At 47.3% G+C, this 23,181-nt stretch overlaps 2 protein-coding genes across 7 annotated transcripts in view; one reads left to right on the top strand and one right to left on the bottom strand.

Moving 5' to 3' along the window:
- Positions 1-1,925: 1,925 nt before the first annotated feature.
- The window catches only part of LOC105012092 (syntaxin-10), a 25,434-nt gene continuing 4,178 nt past the window's right edge, over positions 1,926-23,181 (top strand). Inside the window, exons 1-9 of one of the 2 annotated variants that reach the window (XM_029122458.2) lie at positions 1,927-2,042; positions 3,947-4,022; positions 4,335-4,428; positions 4,875-4,969; positions 5,154-5,216; positions 5,691-5,792; positions 6,131-6,237; positions 6,521-6,615; positions 7,339-9,580. In XM_029122458.2, coding sequence (XP_028978291.1) covers positions 1,978-2,042; positions 3,947-4,022; positions 4,335-4,428; positions 4,875-4,969; positions 5,154-5,216; positions 5,691-5,792; positions 6,131-6,237; positions 6,521-6,615; positions 7,339-7,415 — 774 coding nt within the window. In that variant the 5' untranslated portion in view covers positions 1,927-1,977 and the 3' untranslated portion in view covers positions 7,416-9,580. Of the gene's footprint in view, positions 2,043-3,946; positions 4,023-4,334; positions 4,429-4,874; positions 4,970-5,153; positions 5,217-5,690; positions 5,793-6,130; positions 6,238-6,520; positions 6,616-7,338; positions 9,581-23,181 lie in introns of those variants that run through there. The other variant, XM_034294007.1, reaches the window with a different exon arrangement.
- nacc1b (nucleus accumbens associated 1, BEN and BTB (POZ) domain containing b) overlaps positions 17,320-23,181 on the bottom strand; it is a 19,119-nt gene continuing 13,257 nt past the window's right edge. For all 5 annotated transcript variants that reach the window (XM_029122187.2, XM_029122183.2, XM_029122185.2 and 2 more), the window contains exons 4-9: positions 22,281-22,499; positions 21,380-21,803; positions 20,193-20,312; positions 19,779-19,950; positions 19,585-19,682; positions 17,320-18,931 (exon numbers count right to left, since the gene is read on the bottom strand). In XM_029122187.2, the coding sequence (XP_028978020.1) occupies positions 18,615-18,931; positions 19,585-19,682; positions 19,779-19,950; positions 20,193-20,312; positions 21,380-21,803; positions 22,281-22,499 (1,350 nt within the window). In that variant the 3' untranslated portion in view covers positions 17,320-18,614. The remainder of the gene's footprint in view (positions 18,932-19,584; positions 19,683-19,778; positions 19,951-20,192; positions 20,313-21,379; positions 21,804-22,280; positions 22,500-23,181) is intronic.

Genomic DNA, 23,181 nt, shown 5'->3' with positions numbered 1-23,181 from the left:
TTCACTGAAATAGTTCGCTATGTGGTGTGTGCAATAACGCACCTAGTGTGTGGTTATTACTGATTCCGCAAAACATATTGATCTTCCATTGAATGAGTCAGGAATCATGTCAGCGGAGGATTTCTATTTTGGATTTGGATACAGCGATATGCTACTGCCCACGAGACCGAATATATATATATATATATATATATATAGAGAGAGAGAGAGAGAGAGACGTCTAGGCTAATAGCAAGTACCCTATTCACTGCTATCTAGTGGATTTGCGACGAAGACCTTTATCATTCATCCGCTGCATTCCGGCCAGTTAAGGCAACGATTTTTTCCACGCGTTCATATTATCTGGCTGCTCTCATGTATTCAATATTGAGTGTGTGAATTCACGTCTTCGTTTGGTCCAAATGTCCCCATGGAGACCTGGAAACCTGAGCAATCGGTCTCCAGAACATGGGTGTGTTCGTGTGTGTGTGTGAGAGAGAGAGTGACACATTGGAGGACTGTGAATTTTCACAGGGTATGAAGAGGAAGAGAAGGCGGAAGGGAGAAAACAGGTGGGAGACAGGAAGGGAGGGAGGGGGGAAGGAGGGAAGGGGTGTGGGAGAGGAAGAGAATAAAGAATGGACAGGGCAAAGAGGAAAAAGGAGGATCAGGGCACGAGAGGCTAGGCAAGATTGAAATGACTTTACATTCAAGGACCTTATTATATTAAGCCAATCCCAGACAATACATTCTAAAAAGAAAAAGTTATTTGAAACTGTGGGCGAACCCTGAGTTAATCAAGGAAAAATGTCAAAGGGTGTTATATATGACTATTTTTACTTTTTACTAAAAGGAACATATGAACAACTACCCATTCAAAAATCTACCCGAAAAATGATTTTCAAACTGTTCCATTTAAAATGGCTTTTTGGAAGAAAAAATAAAGGGTTCCCTCACAGTTTCAATCTAAAGAACCCCTTGAACCATTTCTTTTTAGAGTGTATAACAAAATCCTTATTTAAAATGGAAATTGATTCTCAGTTACAGTTTGAGAAACACAACAACAATCTAAACTCTTCAGATCAACAGTATTTAGGCTAGCAAATGCCAAATATGGGGCTGCATTTGTGTACACTGCATATACTGACAGAAAAACATGTGTCTGTGTTTATAATCTCAGTGGACTCTACTTGGCGTCCAGGGGTTTAAACTTGTTCCTCGCTATCAACATTTTATTGTGTTACGTCATGATTTCATGTTGTAACAGAACAGCAGTCCAAGGGGAGTTATCACACTGTAATAGTCTGAACTACCACTTTTTGTAATGTTTACACTGGCTTTGGCAATGTAAACAAATGTCTCCCATGTCAGTAAAGCACTTTGGCTGGAAAGTGAAATGTGAAATGTCTGAAAGGCCTCTTGGACTCTAGACATGGCTTCGCGAGACGCATCAGCTCATACACACTTGTGTCAGCTGGCAATTTTTACAGTGACACTTAGTCCCCCAAACACACTTGACTTGAGTTTAACATTTAATTAACTCACGTAATGTGTTTCCTAGTAATGCATTGGTTTATTTTATATGATAAGTGTGTACAAAAAATAAACCATGCCTGTGGCTTCTTCCAATCAAATGTATTGGTTGGCAAATCACTGGAATGGGTCACATCCCCAGTTCAATTAGTAGATATGGTGGTTACAACTCTAACTCTAAGGATATGTTTTCGACTCCCACTACAGATCAGTATAAAAAAAAGTATTTCTGCGTAATTGCATCTGCTAAATAACCTACATATAATGGGAAGCCTGGGTTATGGACCAGTAGCCTAATTCAAGAATGCTGTTATTGTCTTCGATAATATTCTGAATGAATCTATAGAATGCATTTGCTTCCCTGTGTTTAATTAAAGAGAAATCTCTACAGCCCTAAATTCAACTTTGACCCAGTGCAATCGACGTAGCTATGGACTCTCCCACTGCTCCTGGCCGCTAGTACGCATGCGCCAGCTCTGGGCTGAAGGAGCCAACATGTCGCTCGAAGACCCGTTCTTCGTAGTCAAGGGGTAAGAAAGCGAGTCTAAATAAACTGTCAACTAACTGTTGAATCTAGATTACATTTACTAACAAAGCTGTGCCCACTTATGGTCACAAGCAAATGTGCTTGTTTTTTTTAGCCGACCAGCTAGCTATGTTCTGACTATGCTAAGCTAGAATCGAAGTCAACGTACTGGTTGCTAGTTATATTTTTGGTCCCGACTTTCCACTGGGGGTGCCACTGAAATGTAGTGTATGTGTCAAGAACGATTCCTTGAAAGTTGGGTTGCCAGTTTTAGGCTTTTGCAATGGTGCAGTTTACGGAGTGTTGTGAAGTTGACATTGATGTGCGAAGTGTCCACTCGGACCTGTTTGGGTCAAGTCAGGGCGTTAGCTATTTCTCTATGCAAACGAGTACATACTTGTTTTAGCTAGCCAGATTGAACTATCTAACGTGATGAAAGGCACGTGCGTCTTTGTTTGTTCAAGATTAGAGTGAGTGTGTGTAAGTGTTAGAGCAAAATTGTGAGTGAGTGAGTGAGTGGGTGTGTGTTAGAGAGAGCGAGTGTGTGCGCATTAGAGAGCGAGTGTGTGGGCGTTAGAGAGCGAGAGTGTGTGCGCGTTAGAGAGCGAGAGTGTGTGCGTGCGTGTTAGAGGGTGTGCATGTTAGAGAGAGAGAGCGTGCATGTTAGAGAGTGTATGTCTGTGTGTTAGAGTGGGGGGAGAGAGAGCGTGTGTGTTTGTGTGTATGTTATAGAGAGGGGGAGAGAGAGAGAGTGTGTGTGTGTGTGTGTGTTATAGAGAGAGGGAGAGAGAGTGTGTGTGTGTGTGTGTGTGTGTGTGTGTGTTAGAGAGGGGGAGTGTGTGTGTGTGTGTGTGTGTGTTTGTTTAAGAGAGAGTGTTTGTGATAGAGAATAGTGTGTGTTTATGTTAGTGTGCGCGCATGTTAGAGAGTGTGTGCAAGAGTGACTGTTAAAGTGTTGATGTCTTATTGAGACAGTATATTTGATAGTTGACTAGATGTGTTTTAAGTAGGCCGTGTTAGTGTTGACTGGATGTGTCTGTTCTATGTAGGCTGTGTTAGAGTGTTGACTGGATGTGTCTGTTCTATGTAGGCTGTGTTAGTGTTGACTGGATGTGTCTGTTCTATGTAGGCTGTGTTAGAGTGTTGACTGGATGTGTCTGTTCTATGTAGGCTGTGTTAGAGTGTTGACTGGATGTGTCTGTTCTATGTAGGCTGTGTTAGAGTGTTGACTGGATGTGTCTGTTCTATGTAGGCCGTGTTAGTGTTGACTGGATGTGTCTGTTCTATGTAGGCTGTGTTAGAGTGTTGACTGGATGTGTCTGTTCTATGTAGGCCGTGTTAGTGTTGACTGGATGTGTCTGTTCTATGTAGGCTGTGTTAGAGTGTTGACTGGATGTGTCTGTTCTATGTAGGCTGTGTTAGAGTGTTGACTGGATGTGTCTGTTCTATGTAGGCCGTGTTAGAGTGTTGACTGGATGTGTCTGTTCTATGTAGGCTGTGTTAGAGTGTTGACTGGATGTGTCTGTTCTATGTAGGCTGTGTTAGAGTGTTGACTGGATGTGTCTGTTCTATGTAGGCTGTGTTAGAGTGTTGACTGGATGTGTCTGTTCTATGTAGGCTGTGTTAGAGTGTTGACTGGATGTGTCTGTTCTATGTAGGCTGTGTTAGAGTGTTGACTGGATGTGTCTGTTCTATGTAGGCTGTGTTAGAGTGTTGACTGGATGTGTCTGTTCTATGTAGGCCGTGTTAGTGTTGACTGGATGTGTCTGTTCTATGTAGGCCGTGTTAGAGTGTTGACTGGATGTGTTTCCCAGCCTCTCTACAACACGTCTGTGTGTCAGTGATATGCAGGGAGAGAAAGGCATTGCTTTCATGTGTATATAACCTGTGTGTGATTTGTTGTCCCAGGGAGGTCCAGAAGGCTCTGTCTCGTGCCAGAAGCCTGTACGAACGCTGGGAGGAGTTGCTGCAGGAGGGCAGTCAGGTGAAAACACTCATACAGGCTATGGGCTGTGATGTCATGTGTCAGGCTATGGGCTGTGATGTCATGTGTCAGGCTATGGGCTGTGATGTCATGTGTCAGGCTATGGGCTGTGATGTCATGTGTCAGGCTAGATTTAGCCAGCTAAGTGCTATCTACGTAATCTATACCAGTGAAGTCATCACTAAATTATTTCTGTAGACTCCAAATGTTTACTTCTTTAATCAGTATGCATTCTGTATCAGAAACGCGGAAAAGGTCTTGTTCATAGTGTGTTTTGTTGTGTTGTGTGTCTAACCTGTGTGTAATGTACAGGTAAGCAAAGATGAGTTGGACTGGAGCACCAATGAGCTGAGGAACTGTCTCCGAGCCATTGACTGGGATTTGGAGGACCTTAGTGAAACCATCAGTATCCATTAACACACAAATACACCAGCTGGAGAGAAAAGTGGCATGGAAGTGCCAGAAAGAGCCAGGACATAGCCTGGGCTCAGAGAGGAGGGAAGGTGAGGTTTAGACTAGTGGGGGCCACACATGAAAGAGAAGGAATGCAAGAGGCCTGCGGATGAGGTCTGCGAATCAAGATCTGAGGCCACCGAAGAGAGTGGGGGGGTAGAGATTTGGGAATGTTCTTCATTTCAGGAGAGATGGTGCTTAAAACAACCACGCACACGCAGAAAGAGTGTGACAGACTGAGGTGGTGGTGGTGGTGGGGGTAGTGAGTGATATGGTCTGTCCGTAGCGTAGGTCTATGTAGCTGTATGTAGGTCTCTGTAGCTGTATGTAGGTCTATGTAGCTGTATGTAGGTCTATGTAGCTGTATGTAGGTCTATGTAGACGCCTTAACTGTCCCAGGCATCGTCGAGTCCAACCCGGGGAAGTTCCGTCTGGGAGAGAATGAGCTGCAGGAGAGGAGAGACTTTGTGGAGCGAACACGACAGTCTGTACAGGTGGGTGGGTGTGGGTATGTATGTGTGGGTGGGTGGGGATGGGTGAGTGTCAGGATGGGTGGGTGGGTGGGTGAGGGAGGTGTGGGGGTCGGGGGGGGGGGTGGATGTAACCTGGCCAGAGAGGTTAAAATAAATTATTAAAATAGTAATAACCCTGTTTTTTTGGTTGGGTGCTGTGTGATAGGAGATGAAGGAGCAGCTGTCCAGTCCCTCTGTGGTGGCTCTGTCTGAGAAGAGGAATAGGCAGGTAAGTCTGGCCTTCTGGGGATGCATTATTTTTAAATCAGACCAGAGCTCTGAAAAAGATCCAATTTGGATTTATTTTATGTGATTGGTTTTAAGTTAAATTAGTGTAGATACTTTGGGCTGCTATATTTCGAAAATTTGCTCACTCTGGTTTTTTCTTAAAAGTGTTCTTGAGAAAGGTCCTAAGAAAAGTCTGTCTGATTAATGACATGTTCTTAAACTGTCAATGGTGCTATAAACTGTTTTATGGGGTATACTTAAACATAAGGTATGAGGGGTTGTAGTACATAGCTAATATACCATGACATACTGTCAATTTATTCTCTGGTATACCGTAACCCCTTAAATGCCTTATTGCTATTGTGTGATGTTGTACCTGTGGTATAATGTGTCACATACCACAGCTTTCAGCCAATGAGGTTTCAGGATATGAACCACCCAGTGTATGAGCTCTGTGTGTTTCTGTGTGTTTCAGGCTCTGATGGGGGTGACTGTGCAGGACAAGTCTGATGGCCTAGAGCCTCACCTAGTGTCAGCTAACTCCAGGTACATCCAGGAGCAACAGGAACAGCAGCAGGTAGGCGGGACGGAGGAGACCCCCAAGCTTCTCTTAGGGTGATGATGATGATGATGATGATAGCTTCTGTCTTTATCATTCATAATGCAGGACCAGGGTGAGTATAATGAAAGTGGTAATACTGACAACATTAATTAAGGTTATCCCTTCAGTTCATAGTGCTGGACCAGTAACATGATAATGGTAGTGATGTTGATGAAGGTTATCCCCCTACAGTTGATAATGCAGGACCAGTAACATGATAATGCTAGTGATGTTGTTGGTTGTCTTTTTGCAGTTGATAATGCTGGACAAGTAACATGATAATGGTAGTGATGTTGATGTTTGTCTTTCTACAGTTAATAATGCAGGATCAGGATGACCATTTGGAGCTGGTGACAGGAAGCATTAGAGTCCTGAAAGACATGTCTGGACGCATCGGGGATGAACTAGACGACCAGGCAGTGTGAGTAGTAGAACACAGATCTCCAGCAGCTCAAACTGTTTATAAATATATTTATGGTAAGAAATCATTAAAATACCCCTTTGACCGTGGGTGAAATTAGCGGAAGGGAACTGTTTTGCCAGTTTCCTTTTCTGAGGGAGGAGACTAGGCTTCCTCTGCTATTCACAATTGTCACTGGCATTCCCCCAAGAAGTAAAACAGGAAATGACACAATTTTGTGTGAGAATATTACTTGTGGTTGATAAGTGTCTGTCTGACTTCAGCATTGCCCTGTATGTTCCAGTATGTTGGGGGAGTTTGGAGAGGAAATGGACCAGACCAGTTCTAGGATGGACTCTGTCCTCAAGAAGATGGAGAAAGTTTCCCACATGACCAGCAGTAAGCAAACACACCCTCACACACACATACACACGTTTGTTTTTATATCCTCATGGGAACCTGAAAAACTAAATTGCATGCTCCCTTGCCCTAATCTTAACCCTAATCTAACCCTAACCGTAACCTCAATAAAGTAACATTTATGCCTAAACTTTACCTAGATCTAATGCATAACCTTAACCAACAATACCTGGACCTTAAAGAACCCCCAATTCTAACTCTAAAATTAATTGTAAGTTTGACCCTAAACCTGAACTGGAAATTTACTTTTGCCTCATGAGGCCCTAAAAAATGGCCCCACGGGGCATGTTTTACTATACTAATGGGGACATTTTGTCCCCACAAGGATATAAAAACAAGCACACACACACTCAACTATCTGCAAAATGTTATTTCACCTTTACTGAAGCTACGTCGACAGGGAACCAATTCTCATTTACAGAGACGACCAGAGGTTTAGGGAATGTAAGACGACGTTTAGTAGCGTGAATATGGTCAAAAACACAAGGTACCATGGCGTCAGGAAGAGATCAATACGTTCTAGTCTATGAGCGGATACATACTGTCCACACACCAGCAGCTCTGTCCGTTTACTGCAGCCTCTCACACAAACACAAAAATATGACTCCTTCTCATGACACACACACACACACACACACACACAAGTTCTCTCTCTGTGGCTTTCCGTCGTGATTTTGACCCGTGTGTTTGGTTCCCGGTCAGGTCGGAGACAGTGGTGTGCCATCGGAGGGCTGGTGGTGATCATGATCGTGGTCCTCATCCTGTTCTTCGCCCTCTGACCTCTCCTCCTAACCCCTTCCCCCACTCCCTCCCTGGGATGACGAGGGAGAAAGAGTGACCCTCATCCTCATGGCAAAGGGGAATATTCAGCCTCTGAAAAATCTGTTAGTCATTACTTGACCCCCCCCCCCCCCCCCCCACCGCCACCACTCTAATTTCTTTTTCTCTCCTCATGTCGGCATGCTCCTGCTCATGTCTCCCCTCGTGGCCCCTGACAGAGGAGGGTCATAAACGTTGCATTGTTTTACGTGGTCAGGCGAAGTTCGGACGTACATTTTATGATTTTAATGCGTGAATTACGGTACAGACCTTGAAGCGTTCGGGACGTGGGAGCGATGGTGGGGGTGTAAGAGTTGCCTTAACTATTTTTTATATGTCTATGAGATAATGGGATATGGGCCTCTTTGCAGGAGGTGTGCCTATAATTAAGACAGCCTCTTCCTACAGAGTAGGAGTAAGTTACAGCGGTCTAGACACAGATCTGAGCTTGGTGTCTTTCACCCCACGGTTATCTTTTCTTTTACCATGTGAGAATCAGATTGTAAATCAGTGATAATGGAGAAATTCTACCTTTTAGCCAGATTGTCCATACCATTAGATTACCATAGGAGGTAGTAGTTACCCGTAAACACTGATTTAAGGTCAGTTTCTATGTGATTAGCCCTAATGGTTATGGCTAGATGGGAGGTATCTGCTCTGTGTTCAGCAGAAACGGCTAGCCTATTGAGATCGCTTTGCCATAGCAACAGTCAGAGTTCTATGTTGCTGGGCAGGAAGTAGCAGCACAATAGATTACCTGGGGCTACGTTGCCCCCTTGTGGACATCCATGTTCATGTCCATGTAAATGCACAATGTCAGTTGCCAATCTCACATCACAGACAATATTGTGTAAATAAATATGAAATGTAATGCTTTTATTTTCTTTTCTACTTCCTGCTCACAAGCTTTACATTGTTGGATGTAGAGGTATTTGGCCATTGCATTTTCCCTGTGCTTGTGCCTCAAGACAAGACCCACGCCTCTCTGTGAGGGAGGTGATGGTGCTGCCTGTTGTCGTTTGGTCAAAAGTGCCCCCGTGGTCTGGCTGGTACCGTTGATTTAATCTGATAGTTAATGGTTGGCTGACTGCCAAGTACCGATAGCCACTCCGATGCTGTTCCCTTTTTTGTTGCCTGTGTTCTGTTTGGAAAAGATGTCACTCCCATGTGGAAACCTCACTGCTGGATTTCCTCCATATCATGTTCTCCAAACGCCCTTGCGTTACAAAAGCTTTATAAGGAACACTCAGGGTTGGTTGACTTCTACAGTTCAAAACCTTCACGGTGCGTCTTTGTCTTCCTTCCGTGAGGAAATGGCTGTGATCTAACCAGACCTGGTTGGTGGAAAGTACTTTGCTTTTACCTATTCAACACTGCCATGGCAGTGATTTATTACCAGTACGATTGCATTAGAAGGTTTTGAACAGGCCCTTATTAGGCTGTAAGAGGAAGTTGATTTCACCAGTGTCAGCGATGAGTGTTTCTCTTGGTATGAAAATGATTGGTGCGTTTAGTCGCTCGCTGCCACGTATGGAGATTGTGTGGAGTAAATAACATGTCGGACAAAATGGCTGCCTTGCTCCGGTGTTTGCTTACATTGCAAACCTGCGGTGTGTTTATTCTGCCAAACAAAATGTCAACAACGAAATGGGGATAAACCAACCTTTGTCCAAGAGAAGTTTGTTTGGCAGAATTAATAAATTCCTGTTAATTTGTCCATGTTTTTTTTCTTCTTTTTACTGTATATTTTGTTTTCATACCCTTTTTTCTATTACAAGCTGCAGTTGAAATTACTGAAATCTTTTTTTTTTATTGACCCGATGGCACCTGGTTTAGGTTCACCATTCACCCCATGCATTCTTCATAAGTTCTATTGGTCTCCTAAAGAACACCAATAGAACCATCCCTAGAACCAACACCTGGCACACACCGTGTTGGTGTCTCCTCTTGACAGGAGAGGTTATGGGGTCACTGAGATTGGCTGGGGGCCATTTAAAAAAACAAACTTTGTGCTGTCACATTGTCAGTCCGCTCAACACCGCTTCAGATGCTAAGAAGACGCTCCACTCTTTTTTTGTAAATGTATACTGAAACTGTATATAATAAATCAATGTGTTGTATTTTACTTAAGTTTCTAGTTTAAAATGGAAACTTGGTTCTTTATTAAATCTATATATATATTTGCTTTTAAAAGTGTCTGACTGTGAAATTTTCTTTTAAGGAGGGTACTTTTCCATTGTTGATAGGGAGGTGCTGTAGTTGAGGAGTAACCTTGGACCGGATTAAATCCCATAAGACCCTCTGGCAGTTCACCTCCTGAAGGACACACTTCCTGCATTGGTCTTTTTGAACAGTCGGACTCCCTACCAAAGATCCGCTGTGAGAAGATCGGTCACTGGTGAAAACAGGAGTTAGTGTGAAGCTGCTGGTGTGGAATGAGACCAGGCCCCAGTCTGTTTAGGGAACACTTGGGAGCCATTCCTAAAACGTGTTTGTACATGTAAAGGGCATTCGCTATATATCAAGTGGCAGATGGTGGTAAGAGTTGGCTACAGGGGGTGGAGCTTGTTTCACTCAAAATAGTCTACACACGAGCAAAAGTAAACAAGCCATCCAACCATTGTCGTATTCCCAGCACCAGTGTGTAATACACTAAAATGTTCCATAACACTTTCCACGCCATAAACGGCTGCCCTGTGGACAGTGGCACAGGGATGTGTGTGCGTGAACGGATGAGTCATTCATACAGAACCAATCAACAGGATGCTTAGGCTGTGACACACATACACCGTCACGATATTTCCAAACATGCACGCACGCACCTTTTGAACACAGCTAGTACAACATACAGGAAAAAAACGGAACAGGTCGTGCCAACTCAACCAACAGTAAATCACAGACCACGCAGAATGAAAAGACGCTCGGTAGCCAAAATGTATTTGTTACAAACCTTTTTATTAAGATACTCAGATTTTTTTTTTTTGTTCGTTTTCTTTTTAAAATCTTTTTCTTTACAGTAGTTAATGTGCAATTATCTTTATTACTGGGTCACAGTTAGGATTTCACAAAGTTATTGGCACTTGGAAGAAACACTGGCATGTACATGGGTGGGGTCAAAGGTCAGGGGGAAGGGATAACACAGTACGGAACGGGGTCAGCGGGTGCGTCATTTTTGACGTAATCAGTAGTATCTGAAGCTACTGCGTTGGGTTGTAAGTATTTTATATCCCCCACCCCTGAAAAAAAGCTGTATTTATTTTCTACATTTTCTCGTCTGGGTTATTAGTCATCATAGTATAACATCATGCTGCATGTGCACAACTAACAAAACTTCAATAGTGCTTCTATGTAAGAATGTACAGTTTAATATATTTATATATTTATAGTTGTGGGGGGAAAAAGAAACGACTCGACGACACCAGAGACAGAAAACCCCAAAAAAGGAGAGATAGAAGTCATTCTTGGTTGCTATAGTGATAGTAAGTCTCCCTCTCCATTTATGTAACTGAGGTAAGGACATTCCCAAAGACTTTAACCGCTCCGCAGCAAACAACGGAACCATTTTCGACTCCCTCCATATCAGCAGAAACCGTTGATCCTGTCCGAGACGTAATCAACTTTCCCCGCTGCAGGCCGGGCTTTATTCGTTCCGTGTCGACGGCGGTCGTCACTGTCTGTACCTGAAGTAACTGTACTGCGTGTGTAGCGAATGGCCACATCAGCCAAGTATCTCCTGGGTTGTATTCATTAGCGCTAGCCGTCGGAGAACGTTTCACGACAAAAAAAACGTCATAAAACATAATAATGATAATAAAACAACTCAAATTTGTTCAGGTAGTCTGCACTTGTTCTGTTCCATTCCAGGCCGTAATGAATGCAGCCCAGGTGATCATGAGGTCAGGAACGGTCTGAGACTATGGCTAATAGCGTAGGGAGGTAAACTGGAGCTGTGCACTAAAGCACAGAAAATGGGGCACTTTCAGTAAGCACCCATGGTTGCGCGTGTGTCCCTGGTGCGTCGGGGTCGTAAGATCGTAAAAAGCGGTAATAATAGCAAACGTTCTCTGGAATAGAAGTCTATGAGTTGCTGTCAGTAAGCGGTTGCAGAGAAATGCACAGATTGGAACAAGACCCGGGTTTGAAGACCATTCCAAATCCATTCAAAGACGGCGTTGCCTGTGTTCGATTAAGCCCGTCGGGCTTAATGGGGCCACTGCACACTCTGGCCGCAAAACCCCAGCCCCTGGAAACGTCCAACAGACCATACTGAACGCTGAGTGTAATGAAAAGATTTGGAATAGGATTTGAACCCAGGTCTGATTCACACTTTAAGGAAACATACAAGGATCGGCAAGCCTAGAAGGCAGAGGTTTCCTCGGCTCCAGCCACTGATCTGAACTGGACCTGGTTCCCCCGGCCTTAATGTTTAAGGTCAGGATTGGTGAATGGTTTCACCTGATCTCTGACCTGCGGCTAAAGGTAGATCCTACAAAGCAGAGGGGGCCAGTTGGGGGTGTTTCCTACTTTAGGAATAGAATGATGTCACTCATTCTTCTTCTGCGGTAGTGTACCTACACTTGTCAGTTCTAGCCCCCCCCCACCACCCCCCCTGCATGGAAGGGAAGTACAGTCTCGTCATTAGGACACAGAGCGTTCCCTGATCATGTGACCTGACCAGGGGGAACACTGGGCCCTACTGGTTCGTTCGTTGGTCACCAACCCCTCAAGAACCCACCTGGGGCGGGGCCTGGTGGTTACATCCACAACACCAAATACAAAAATAAAAAAGGAATAATTATACAAAAAACAAACTGGAAATAAAACTAGAAAAAACAAACCCTCGAACATATCTTTTTTTTTTTTTATTATTCCCCTCCCCATTGCCATGGCCCAATTCTGGCTCGCATTCATTGGTACAGTGTCATAATATTACAACACAAACAAGTTTAAAGACAAGTTCAAATAACCCCAACCCCCCCCCCCGTTTCAGTCAGTTTTCTACCGTGTCTCATCTGGTCAAAACGGTTCTGGATCCGCAGAAATGGAATCTATAGAACGGGCTCAGAACCTCTAACCCATTATGCTGTCATTTCAAGTTTCCATTAAGGTCTATAGATTCACTTCTATGCCCGAATCCTTCATCTGCCACCAAATGTCCGGTCCACAGGCCGTCAGAGAGACTAGAGAGAGTGTTTGACAAGGTGCCGAGGCGCTGGCCAGAGGTCATGTCTACACAGGACCGCTGGCGCTCACCCAAAGGTGCTTCATTAAACATTATTTCACCCTCTCCATTTCCCTCGTATTCATTTGTGGTGCCACCTCAGACCAGATAGTGACGAGAATTTACGTATTCTCAACGTCTTTTGAACGTCTTTTGACCACAGAGAACACAAAACGGCCAGTAGATGGACGGAGCATGTCGAAGCACTATCCTGTCAGCTTACCAATCGTTCTGATATCTTGGTCACACCAGTTGTGTGTTGACGCCAAGCAGGTTGCTGGTTCAGCTGACCCACACACACACACAGACACACACACACCACTGGGAATTCTTTTCACAAAACAGAAATACCTGTTTTCGAACGTGCAGCTCATCAACTGTCTGATGATGTAACATTACACTGCCCTCTAATGGTAGGAAGATGGTACCAACAGGCAGTGCAGAAAGTCCCTCCCCCTCTGAGGTTCAGTACCAACACTGGCCACCAGGTGGCCAGTAAAATTATGAGCATCAGGAACCAGCCAACATTCATCTGGCAGGAACGTTTGGCACTAAAGCCAAGTACAGCGAAGTAAAGAGGGCCAAAAACCACTTCCAGGAACTTCTGCTCCAAGAAGATGTAACAAGAACATACAAATAGATAATTTGAAGTGTTTAGATAACACAAAACGTGATCATTCCACACTGATACGTTTACACATATAGGCAGCCCAATTCGGGATCTTTTGCCCCTCATTGGTCTTCTGACCAATCAGATCGGATCATTGTCAATAACTGAAGCCATATATTCCCCTAGACAACAAGCCGGTTAGAGTGTCTGACGTACCAGGTTTTAGTGCTCCAACAGTCCATCATCTACCCCTGTTGCCATCTGTCTACAATAAACCAACAGTCTCTCCCCTCCCTAAAAAAACTGTTTCAGTACAGTAAGTCCTTCCTCATGCCCAGTCCTTTCCCCTTGGATTACAGCACTTCAGTCATATTCAGAAACATCGTAAAAAATATGTTGTTCTTTCTCTCCACCTATCTTACAGTTGAACAGTTCCACTTCCTCCTAACAACGTGACACTTGGCAAAAAGTTCTAAAAACGTGTTAATGTCTGAATTATTAGTATCTCTTTATTTTAAGGACTTAGAAAACACTACAGTACACCATTTAAATCTGTTGGAACGAAAATGAAAACATGGGTGAGTATAAACAGAAAACTACTACGACGTCATAAAATGCTCTACAAAGCTCTTTTCTAAAACACTGTCTCTAGAACGTTCAAAATGGAATCCCCGGGCCCAATGATCCACCGTCCAGCCTCATACATAAGGGGTGAGCTACGTGAGTATATAGACCACATGCTTCCTCCTGTCCCCTCCCACTCGGTCAGAAGTAATGAAACTCCCATCCGTCCTTCAGTCAAGTGTAAAAGGGAGAACTGACAGACTTGGCAGCATCCCAAATGACACCCTACGACCTTGCCTCAAAAGTAGTTCCCCATAGAGAAATAAGGTGCTGCTTAGGATGCATTGACCAGCATCTACCATAGAAGGAGCCCTCCCCTAATCTACCAGAGGAGCAGCCCTCCCCTAATCTACCAGAGGAGCAGCCCTCCCCTAATCTACCAGAGGAGCAGCCCTACCCTAATCTACCAGAGGAGCAGCCCTCCCCTAATCTACCATAGGAGCAGCCCTCCCCTAATCTACCAGAGGAGCAGCCCTCCCCTAATCTACCAGAGGAGCAGCCCTCCCCTAATCTACCAGAGGAGCAGCCCTTCTCAAACTAGGCCCACCTTGACTCCTCCCACTCCACTCAGCCCTTCCCCACCCCAGTCTGGAGTCCTAGGTTGCGACCCTAACCCTAAAATAGTGCACTACTTTATACCACAGCTCTATCGACCCTGGTCTAAAGTATACTCAAATAAGGAACAGGGTGCCGTTTGGGAGGCGGCCTAAGACAGATTTCAGCTCCACACCCGAGACAGAGCAAGGCCACGCACCCCCGCCCCTCGCATAAACAAGCAAATATTTATCTTGGTTACAAAGAGGGAGGGCCCTCGCGGTAATCCTGTCAGGACCGAGGCCTTCCGCTGAGCCACACTCGAACCAGCGGGACTACTAGGGAAGAAAAGAACAGCATCACTCACCCACCCTCACCCCGGCTCCCTCACCCCTCACCCCAGCTCCCTCCCCCGTCTGCATGAGGTAGAGCTACAAGGTGTCTAGTAACAGAAACTCCCTTTCGTCACGCTCAGGTCTAGGGATCTGTCCAATTAAAAACACGTCAGTAGGTTTTTTTCGCAGAGGGCGATGTTATCAACATGTACATCGACGCCAAATGGCCAGGCCTCGGCGTGATTGTGACAGAGACCGTTGCCGGGGCAATGCAGGACCGTCCTCCATCAGTCTTCGCCCTCGTTGTCTAAATCTGTACAAGGTGCAGAGGACACAAGCACATCTCCCCAGGGGGTGGATGGAGGGTTGGTTGGTTGGAGGCGTGCACTAACTGATTTTGGTGCGCACGCACACTTTGCATGCAGGAGCCAACATGCCTTGTCATCCACACACATGGACTGTCACGCAAGATCGCACACGGAAGGACACACACACACACACACACCACATCAGTCCCATCTGTTGTTTAGACAGTAGCCACACCAAACACACACACACACACACCCCTCCCCCAAACAAACCACCCACCCACACACACACACACACGAGAGACAGAGAGAATTAAAATGAGTGTCAGTAATCAGTGCAGCTTTGTAATGTCCCAGATGTGTTTGTTTGTTTTTGTGTGTGTGTGTGTGTGTGTGTGTGCGCGCATGCGTGGCGCGCGTGTAGATGCGCAGGAAGACTCGGCTGTGTGTGTCAGTTAGTCGTGCATGTCCGATGTCCCAGATGTGTTTGTGTGTGTGTGTTATGGGTGTGTCTCTGCGGCAGAGTGTGTGTGTGTGTGTGTGTGTGTAGGCCTCCACCCCCTCTCCCTCCTATGAAGTCAGACAAAAACAAACACTCTCCTCTCCGCCTCTGCACATACCACCACCCACACTGTCAGGAGAGACTGTCACTCTCCAACCCAAAACACACACACACACACACACACACACACACACACACACACAGGCACGCAGCACATACAACCAGACGCAGACTCACTCACAGCACTGCGCAATGGACACACACACCCTCTTTGTGTCAACGCCGTCGCTGCTAAGAGCTAGACATTAACACGCATGACTCCATATATGGCAGTGGGGGGGAGGGGGGGGCACACCAGCACACAGAACCAACCAAGCATCCTGCCCCCCTCCTCCCAGGAGAAGGGCTGTGTCCTCCGATCTGTCTCCATGTTCTTCTAGGCACTCACTCTCTCTTTTTTCCTTTAAGGCAGCGCTTGACAAAAGCATTTATTACAATTTTTTTCTCTCTTCGAAAAGTGCAAGTTTCCCCGTTCTGCTCCCTCGTGCCTCGTCGTCTATTTCCTCTTCTTTTGCTCTCGGTCCATGTCACAGGAGTCCTCCAGGGTCCTACGACATGTCACCCCCAAACCCCCCCCCCCCCCGGGCACAGGTCCACTGGACTCTGGTAGTGCTAGCCCAATACACTTTCAATACCTGGGCTCTTCTTTGACAATTCACTATTTATTTATATAAAATAAAAATAAAACGAGATATGTATATATATATATATATAAAAAAAAAAAACTCAAAACGTAAACAACGTATACAGGTCTTAAAAACCAGGTGTAAAAGCAGACTGTGCGCCAGTTTGGCGGCAGCTACTCCATCTAGAAAACCAGAGTTGTCTTCAGCTCCAAAACATCTCCCTGGCTTTCGGTGGGTTGGCTGGACCAGGCCATTACCACGCCAGGCCTGCACTTCATCCACGCTGGTTTTCTGGTTGATTCCCTTGTCCTCTCTGCTACACTCTGTGTTTAGGTTCACAGTCAAAGTGCGGGGGAAGTGTTACGATCGATTGACCCTGGCCTCCAAACCGGTGCGCGTACACACGTGCGCGCTCGGCAGACCACCTCAGTAAGGTTGTGGTGACACAACAGACCAAGCCAGCTAATCCTAACAACAGCTCCCGCCGTGGCGCCGCCGACCACTTCAAACCGTGCTTCCCCGACCTAGCCTGGGTGCCAGCCCGTCTGGGGTTTTTTTTTTTTGTCAGCCGCTTTGTGGAATTGTCGCGCAACGAGTGACAAGGAGTTGGTGAAATGGTACAAACAGACAAGAGACCAAGACCCAACAAGCGTGTTTAAACTCCCCCCTCCCCAAAACACACACACACACACACAAATGCCCTTTTTCCAAACTCCCAATCAATCGCCATACTGACCCCAGATCAGCGTTCCGGGGGCAACTCTTTCCTACTGGTAGTGGAGGCACCAACCTAGAAACGAAAGGAATAGAACGGCTGTCCCCGTTCCAGACAGTCAGGTCATCCCAGGCAGACTGCTGGCCCATTCCATGGACTATATTGCTATGACATCAAACCAGCATGCCCCTCTGACCAGAACGACAACTGGTTATTGGCCCATGTGGAGGTGGGTTCAACATCACTGGGATGCAGACATGTTTACTGGCTTTATTTACGAAGAAGGAGTCTCACACACCACCACCCCCCCCCCCCCCCCCCCCCCCCCCCCGATCAGAGTGGTGGATTAATGAGTCGGCCGAGCGTGTGAGCTCTCTCCCTGTCTGGTGCTTCTGCCGCAGCACACATCTCAGAATGAACGGCCCTTGTCAACACACACGCAAACCAACACATTACAATGATATGCCAGGCCCCCCTCCCCCCCAACAGTCTCAATTAAATACAAGTGGACCTACCACACACACACACACAATGCTTGGGTCAGCGGCCGAAAACAGAGAATTTTTAGCTTTTGGAGAGAAGACTTGTTTCATAGTGCAAGACGACAAACTATTTCAGTCGGTTTCCTTCTAAAATTCGACATGATTTGGGTTTGAGTGAGCTCTTCTTTCCAACAGCCCCTTTCTCCTCTCAGACAGTATTAACTAGACAGATGTGAAGGCTTCACAGAGCCAGGAAGTCTTATTCCACACATGCGAGCTCCTCAACATCTGCCCATAGCTGATCTGCACTCTTCATGAGAAGTCCTGGCCGAGCCAAAGGTCCAGCACCGAGACAAATACAAAAAGGGGTCAGAAGAGTCACCAGGACAGAATACACACTTCTTTCGACCATTATCCCCTTACAAACACCTACTCCCCTCCCACCCAAAATAAAATCCCTCTCTCACCCACCCCCACCATAGAAGAGCCAGCCATGGGACTTCCAGAGTCTATATAAACTGATGAATACAATCTCCCGTCCGATACATAGTTATCTGGACCATGGTCCAGGGGTTTGGACCCATACATTCATTATCTAAACAGTGTTATTAGACCGGCCAGAGGACACGCCCCCCCCTCCCTAAACCCGACACCCCCCCCCCCTCATAGGGAATGTGTTTTAGCGATATGGAAAGGGGAGGGAGGTCTTTGAAGACCCGAAAAAAAATACCAAAACATGAACATCACAATACTCTGCATTAGGGGAACGGGGCATATGTTCAGATCCCGTTTTCATCATACACAACCACCCCTCCTCTGGCATGCTTGCTTTCTCCCACTCCCTCGCCCCACCCACCCGCCGTCCCGCTCTCTCTCTCCCCCAGAAGTAGGGGAGACACTTTGTACAGGGGTACGGGATAGGAGAGAGAGAGAGAGAGGGAGAGAGACAGAGAGAGAAGGAGCGGGTGGAGAAAATAAACAACATGCCAAAGACCAAGGGAGGAAAATCAGATTTGAAAAGTTGCCGTTAAAAACAAAACAAAAAAAACAAAAGAAGAAAGTGTCACCAAGAAGGACACCAGGAAATGATCATAGACCAATCAGATCAAGCAGAAAGGTTAGACAAACTCTGCCCACTCACTTTAAAACAGAGTGCTGCCATCACCGCCCACAACACTCTGAAGCCCCTCCCCAGAAGACGGTCCCGCGTCACTACTGGCCGCCGTCGCTTCCGCCAGGGAGGCGGGATCAAAACCGTGCTCCGCCCCCAGGGCATCTGCCTCCATCTTGACCGCGTCCGATTGGAGGAAAGCAGAGTAGGCGTCGCCCTCGGCCATGAGGAGCTTGAGCTTGGGGATCCAGGACTTCCGGACCACGCGACGGGCGTTGGTGCACATGTCAGCCGCGATGGCGTTCATCTCACTCTCCTTGAAGCTGGGAGCAAAGTTCTGACAGTAGACTAGAGAGGTGGGAGAGAGAGACGGAGAAAGAGAGCCAAGTAAGGCTTGGCGAGCAACATTTGAGTCATCTAAAGTGGCTTCCCCCTCATATGCCCTGATAGATGATAGAATGACTGTGGACGAAAGATGAGGCTTATTGAACACGACATTATACGAATAAACAACCACTGTGCTTTTTTTTACAATATGAGATGAACAACCAAGTTTAATGGAAGTATGAATCAGTATGTTGGAGGGCCAGTAGGGAACGCTCTTTTCTCTGGTCTAAAGATCAAATCCCAAGGCCCCAAGGCACTGACGGGGAAACTACCCCACACAGGGAGCCGTCTTTCAGATGGGGCCTTAATCGAGGGGGTCCTGTACTTATCACAGCGGTAGGGTGGTAACCACGGTGTCCTGACAACACTGTCAATCTGGCCCTCAAACCGACATGGCTGCCTAATCACCCACAGCTTCCAACGGTGCTCATTCATCCCCCGTCACCCGCCGTGTTACTTTTCCCCAGGTCGCGGGTTATAGGCAGCGGGTTACCAGTCCAGTTGGTAAAACAAGAAATGAAAACACAAAATCCTTTGATGTCACGGTTACGTGAACACACCCGGTCAGTGGGGCCCTTTTAGCCGTGAGTGCTCAGGGGGGAGCAGCGACTTACACTTAACGGCGTGCAGCACTCTGCTGTCCAGGGGCTTGCGGCTGGGGTCATTGGTGGACGATCGGATCCCTGTCCCGCAACTATTTGCCAGGGTGCTCCTGCGAGAGAGGGGATGAGAAGATATAGTACACACAGGGCATGAGAGTGGGGTGGGGGTGGAGGGGGGGGGGGACACAGATGTGACCGTCACCTACCTGTCGAAGAAAGACGCCAGCAGCCTCCTCAGTAAGACTTTGTGGCGCGTGCCAGCTGAGACGTGACAGTTCATGAGCTGGGCGCGGGAGATGAACACGCTGGTACCGGTCACCAGCTCTAGGCGCTCGGCCGGGTCGCCCTCCTCGTACAGCCGCGGGTGGCACCGGTTACCTGGAACAGGACCAATAGGTCTATGGGTGGGGGTCTATGGGTGGGGGTGGCGGACTGAACGAAATACACACGGGCCCATTTTCACTTGGGCCCATTTAAAATGCATGGAAACGATTTCCACGGGGGTCGTCTTGACGGTCTCTGAGCGGGAGGGGGTCTCTGAGCGGGAGGGGGTCTCTGAGCGGGAGGGGGTCTCTGAGCGGCCTGTTAGCAAGGGTCACGTTAACGGAGTAGATCAGTACCTATCTGGTTGATGAGTTCGGCAGGTAGGGAGGCCAGGTCCTGGCGAACCCTGACCCCTCGTCCTCCCCGGGTCTCCGCTGTGAGGTGCTCCGGTAGGGACTCAACACGCTCGCCCGTTACTAGGTTGACGGAGACAGTAGGGGGGGTTACGAATGAATACATACAGCTACATTAGCATACTCATCAGCCCCGTTTCTCCAGGGAAGTACGACGGAACACATTCACAGCAAAGAGACGTTAGGGTCGTCTGGTTTGCTCAGGGAGAAATGTTTCACATTGCTGGTTCAAGGATTTGGTCACACGACCTTCCGGTTGCTGGTCAGATGCTCGAACTGCTACACTACTGGTGAAAGTTTAAAAAGAAAGTTTAAGTCAGGATGGAAACTGAACCACTCAACACCTCTCAAAAAGCATTCTGGTGTCTGACAATTTTTTTGGGCTGAAAATAAAACTCCATTCCAGGGTACTGTTTTCAGTGGACGGAGCTGGCTTGGCTTTCCTCCAGTCTAATTTCTCTTTATCCAGACAAACACACCAGACCAATGACAAGCGCGCACACACATACCATGAACAGAAAGATGGTTTTGTTGTTTCAAGACGCCAGAATGATTATCCAAGCGGTGTTGAGTTTCAGGTCTCTGTTCTGACTTGAATCTTCTTATAACAAATACCAGGCATGGCTTCAATACCGCTATTCATAAAGTGTACCCAAACAAAAGAACATCCCCTTCGTCACCAACTCACGGCCCCTTCGTCACCAACTCACGGCCCCTTCGTCACTAACTCAGGTTGCTAACACCTACACCAGTAACACCTGCCACTAACACCTAGAGCAAGATCTTCCCAATCAAAATATTTATTTACATATTATTAAAATTAAATAATTTTCTCAACAATGTTAGTGGTCCAAATAGGTTCTACGGGCACCTAATGACCATCCTCTCTCACCTGCGGCTGTTACAGATGTACTTTAATGTTCACACACACACACACACACACACACACACACACACACACACACACACACACACACACACACACACACACACACACACACACACACACACACACACACACACACACACACACACACACACACACACACACACACACACACACACACACACACACACACACACACACACACACACACACACACACACACACACACACACACACCCCTTACCTGGGGCGCCCACATTGAGCATGCTGTACATTGCGTACATGTTGCAGATCTGTCTGTATTGCTCTTCAGCACTATCATCCGTCACCTCCTCTTCCTCCTCGTCGTCGTGGTAACTGAGGGGCGAGTCGCTGGTGTATATGCTCAACGCCCCCGGGCTTGCCCCGTCCGGCGTCCCAGCACTGCTGTTGTTATGGTTACTGTTGTTGTTGTTCTGGTTACTGTGGTTAACGACGTTTCTGCCCGTTGCATCCTGGGAGTTGCAGCCATTTGACGAGGCAGAGGAGGAAGAGTAGCGGGCGGCCTTCCTGGATCCACCTCCGCCCCCTCCCCCCCCGGACCCGCCCCCTCCTTCGCCCCGGTTGCCCCCCTCCCAGAGGCGCTTGGCAACGGGGGTGCAAACCACAGAGTAGGATGTGGCCTCCTGCTGTAAAGGACAGATACAACGTTAGCCGTAGCATTTCTCCATTTAATTAGCCATCATCAGTACGTCGTGACAGGTCAGTCGTGGACCAGTCAGAAGTCACTGGGCTCCGGGGAGTTCTGGAACATTCCAGACACAAATGAGTTCACCCCGTGTCAGACAACTCCAATGGAAAAGCAGGTATGCAGCAGGTTGTTTGAGGAGACGCACTGCTCTCTTGGTTTTCATTGGCTGGAATCAAGTCACTCTTATTTTGTCTTCTAAACCAACGATTGGTTTGCCGGGTGGGACTTTACAGCCGGATGATCGTGTGACTGGAGCACACCTTTAAATATTCAGAGGGTATCGCCAAAAAGACTGAAGACTCATTTGCACCAGTTGAGACAGAACAGTTTGTTTCTAGTGCTGAGCCTGAAAATGGAAGATCAGCCCAGAGTCGGATAGACTGTGCATGACATTAGATCTAATTTCCTGGCTCACCTGCTGCGGATGTGGAGTGTGTTGTGGCGTAGCGGCGCTCTGCTCCGTCTTCACCCGGGACACCAGGGGGAGGGGCGTCAGGCAGGAGGTGGGTCGGCCTGCTGCCGTGGCAACCACCCCTGCCCCGCTCCCTGCGGTTTGAGTGACAGGGCTCTGTGGCTCTGAGGGTGGGGTCTCCTCTGACTGAAGACCCTGGGAGTCACAGCTGGGGGAGGAGACCTGGGGAGGGAGGCGCACACAGACAAGGTAAATAAAAACATAAATAAAATGAAAACAAGGCAAACACTTGAATTTAGAGTCCGATAAAACAGACTACTGTTGCTGTCAGAACAGCTGATGGTTCCAGTCCTTATTGCGGTCCAGGAGTAACAAGGTGTGTGGTGTGTAAAGTAAGAAGAACACAGTGCACAGTGAGTAGAAAAAAGGGACAATACAACTAATGTACAGTGTATTCCATGTGTGTGTGTGGTCGAACACAAAAGGTGTGTGAACGCTGTGACCGTCGTTGGCCTCTCCTTCACAGAGAGCTGACCGCCAGCCTGTATTGACTGTGGCCTGCTGTATGTTGTCCGAAACCTCAACGGCTCTGTGAGGTTTCCGGATACCGCCTGAAACCGGGAACGCGGGGCCTCGCGTGTCTCATGACCCGGTTTGTGCCGCCCCGGCGTACGTGGTCCCGCTGAGGCGATGGCGCGGGATGGGGTTCATCACGGGGGTACGTGGGGTACTCGTCAGCGTGCGTCCGTGCACTCGGCCGCCACCGGTTGAAACGCAACGGGCCCCCGTTGGTCCGTGGGTTAACACCGTCGCCGTGGGGCACCGAGTTCGCAGCGTTCGGCAAACTGCTCGCCCACGCAACGCCACACTCACTGTGGGCCATCTGTCCAGGGCAGTTGAAACC

Source organism: Esox lucius, chromosome 9, assembly GCF_011004845.1.
Source record: "Esox lucius isolate fEsoLuc1 chromosome 9, fEsoLuc1.pri, whole genome shotgun sequence".
Taxonomy (NCBI): domain Eukaryota; kingdom Metazoa; phylum Chordata; class Actinopteri; order Esociformes; family Esocidae; genus Esox; species Esox lucius.
Note: the sequence above shows the minus strand (reverse complement) of the source record. Positions and strands in the feature narration are given on the sequence as shown.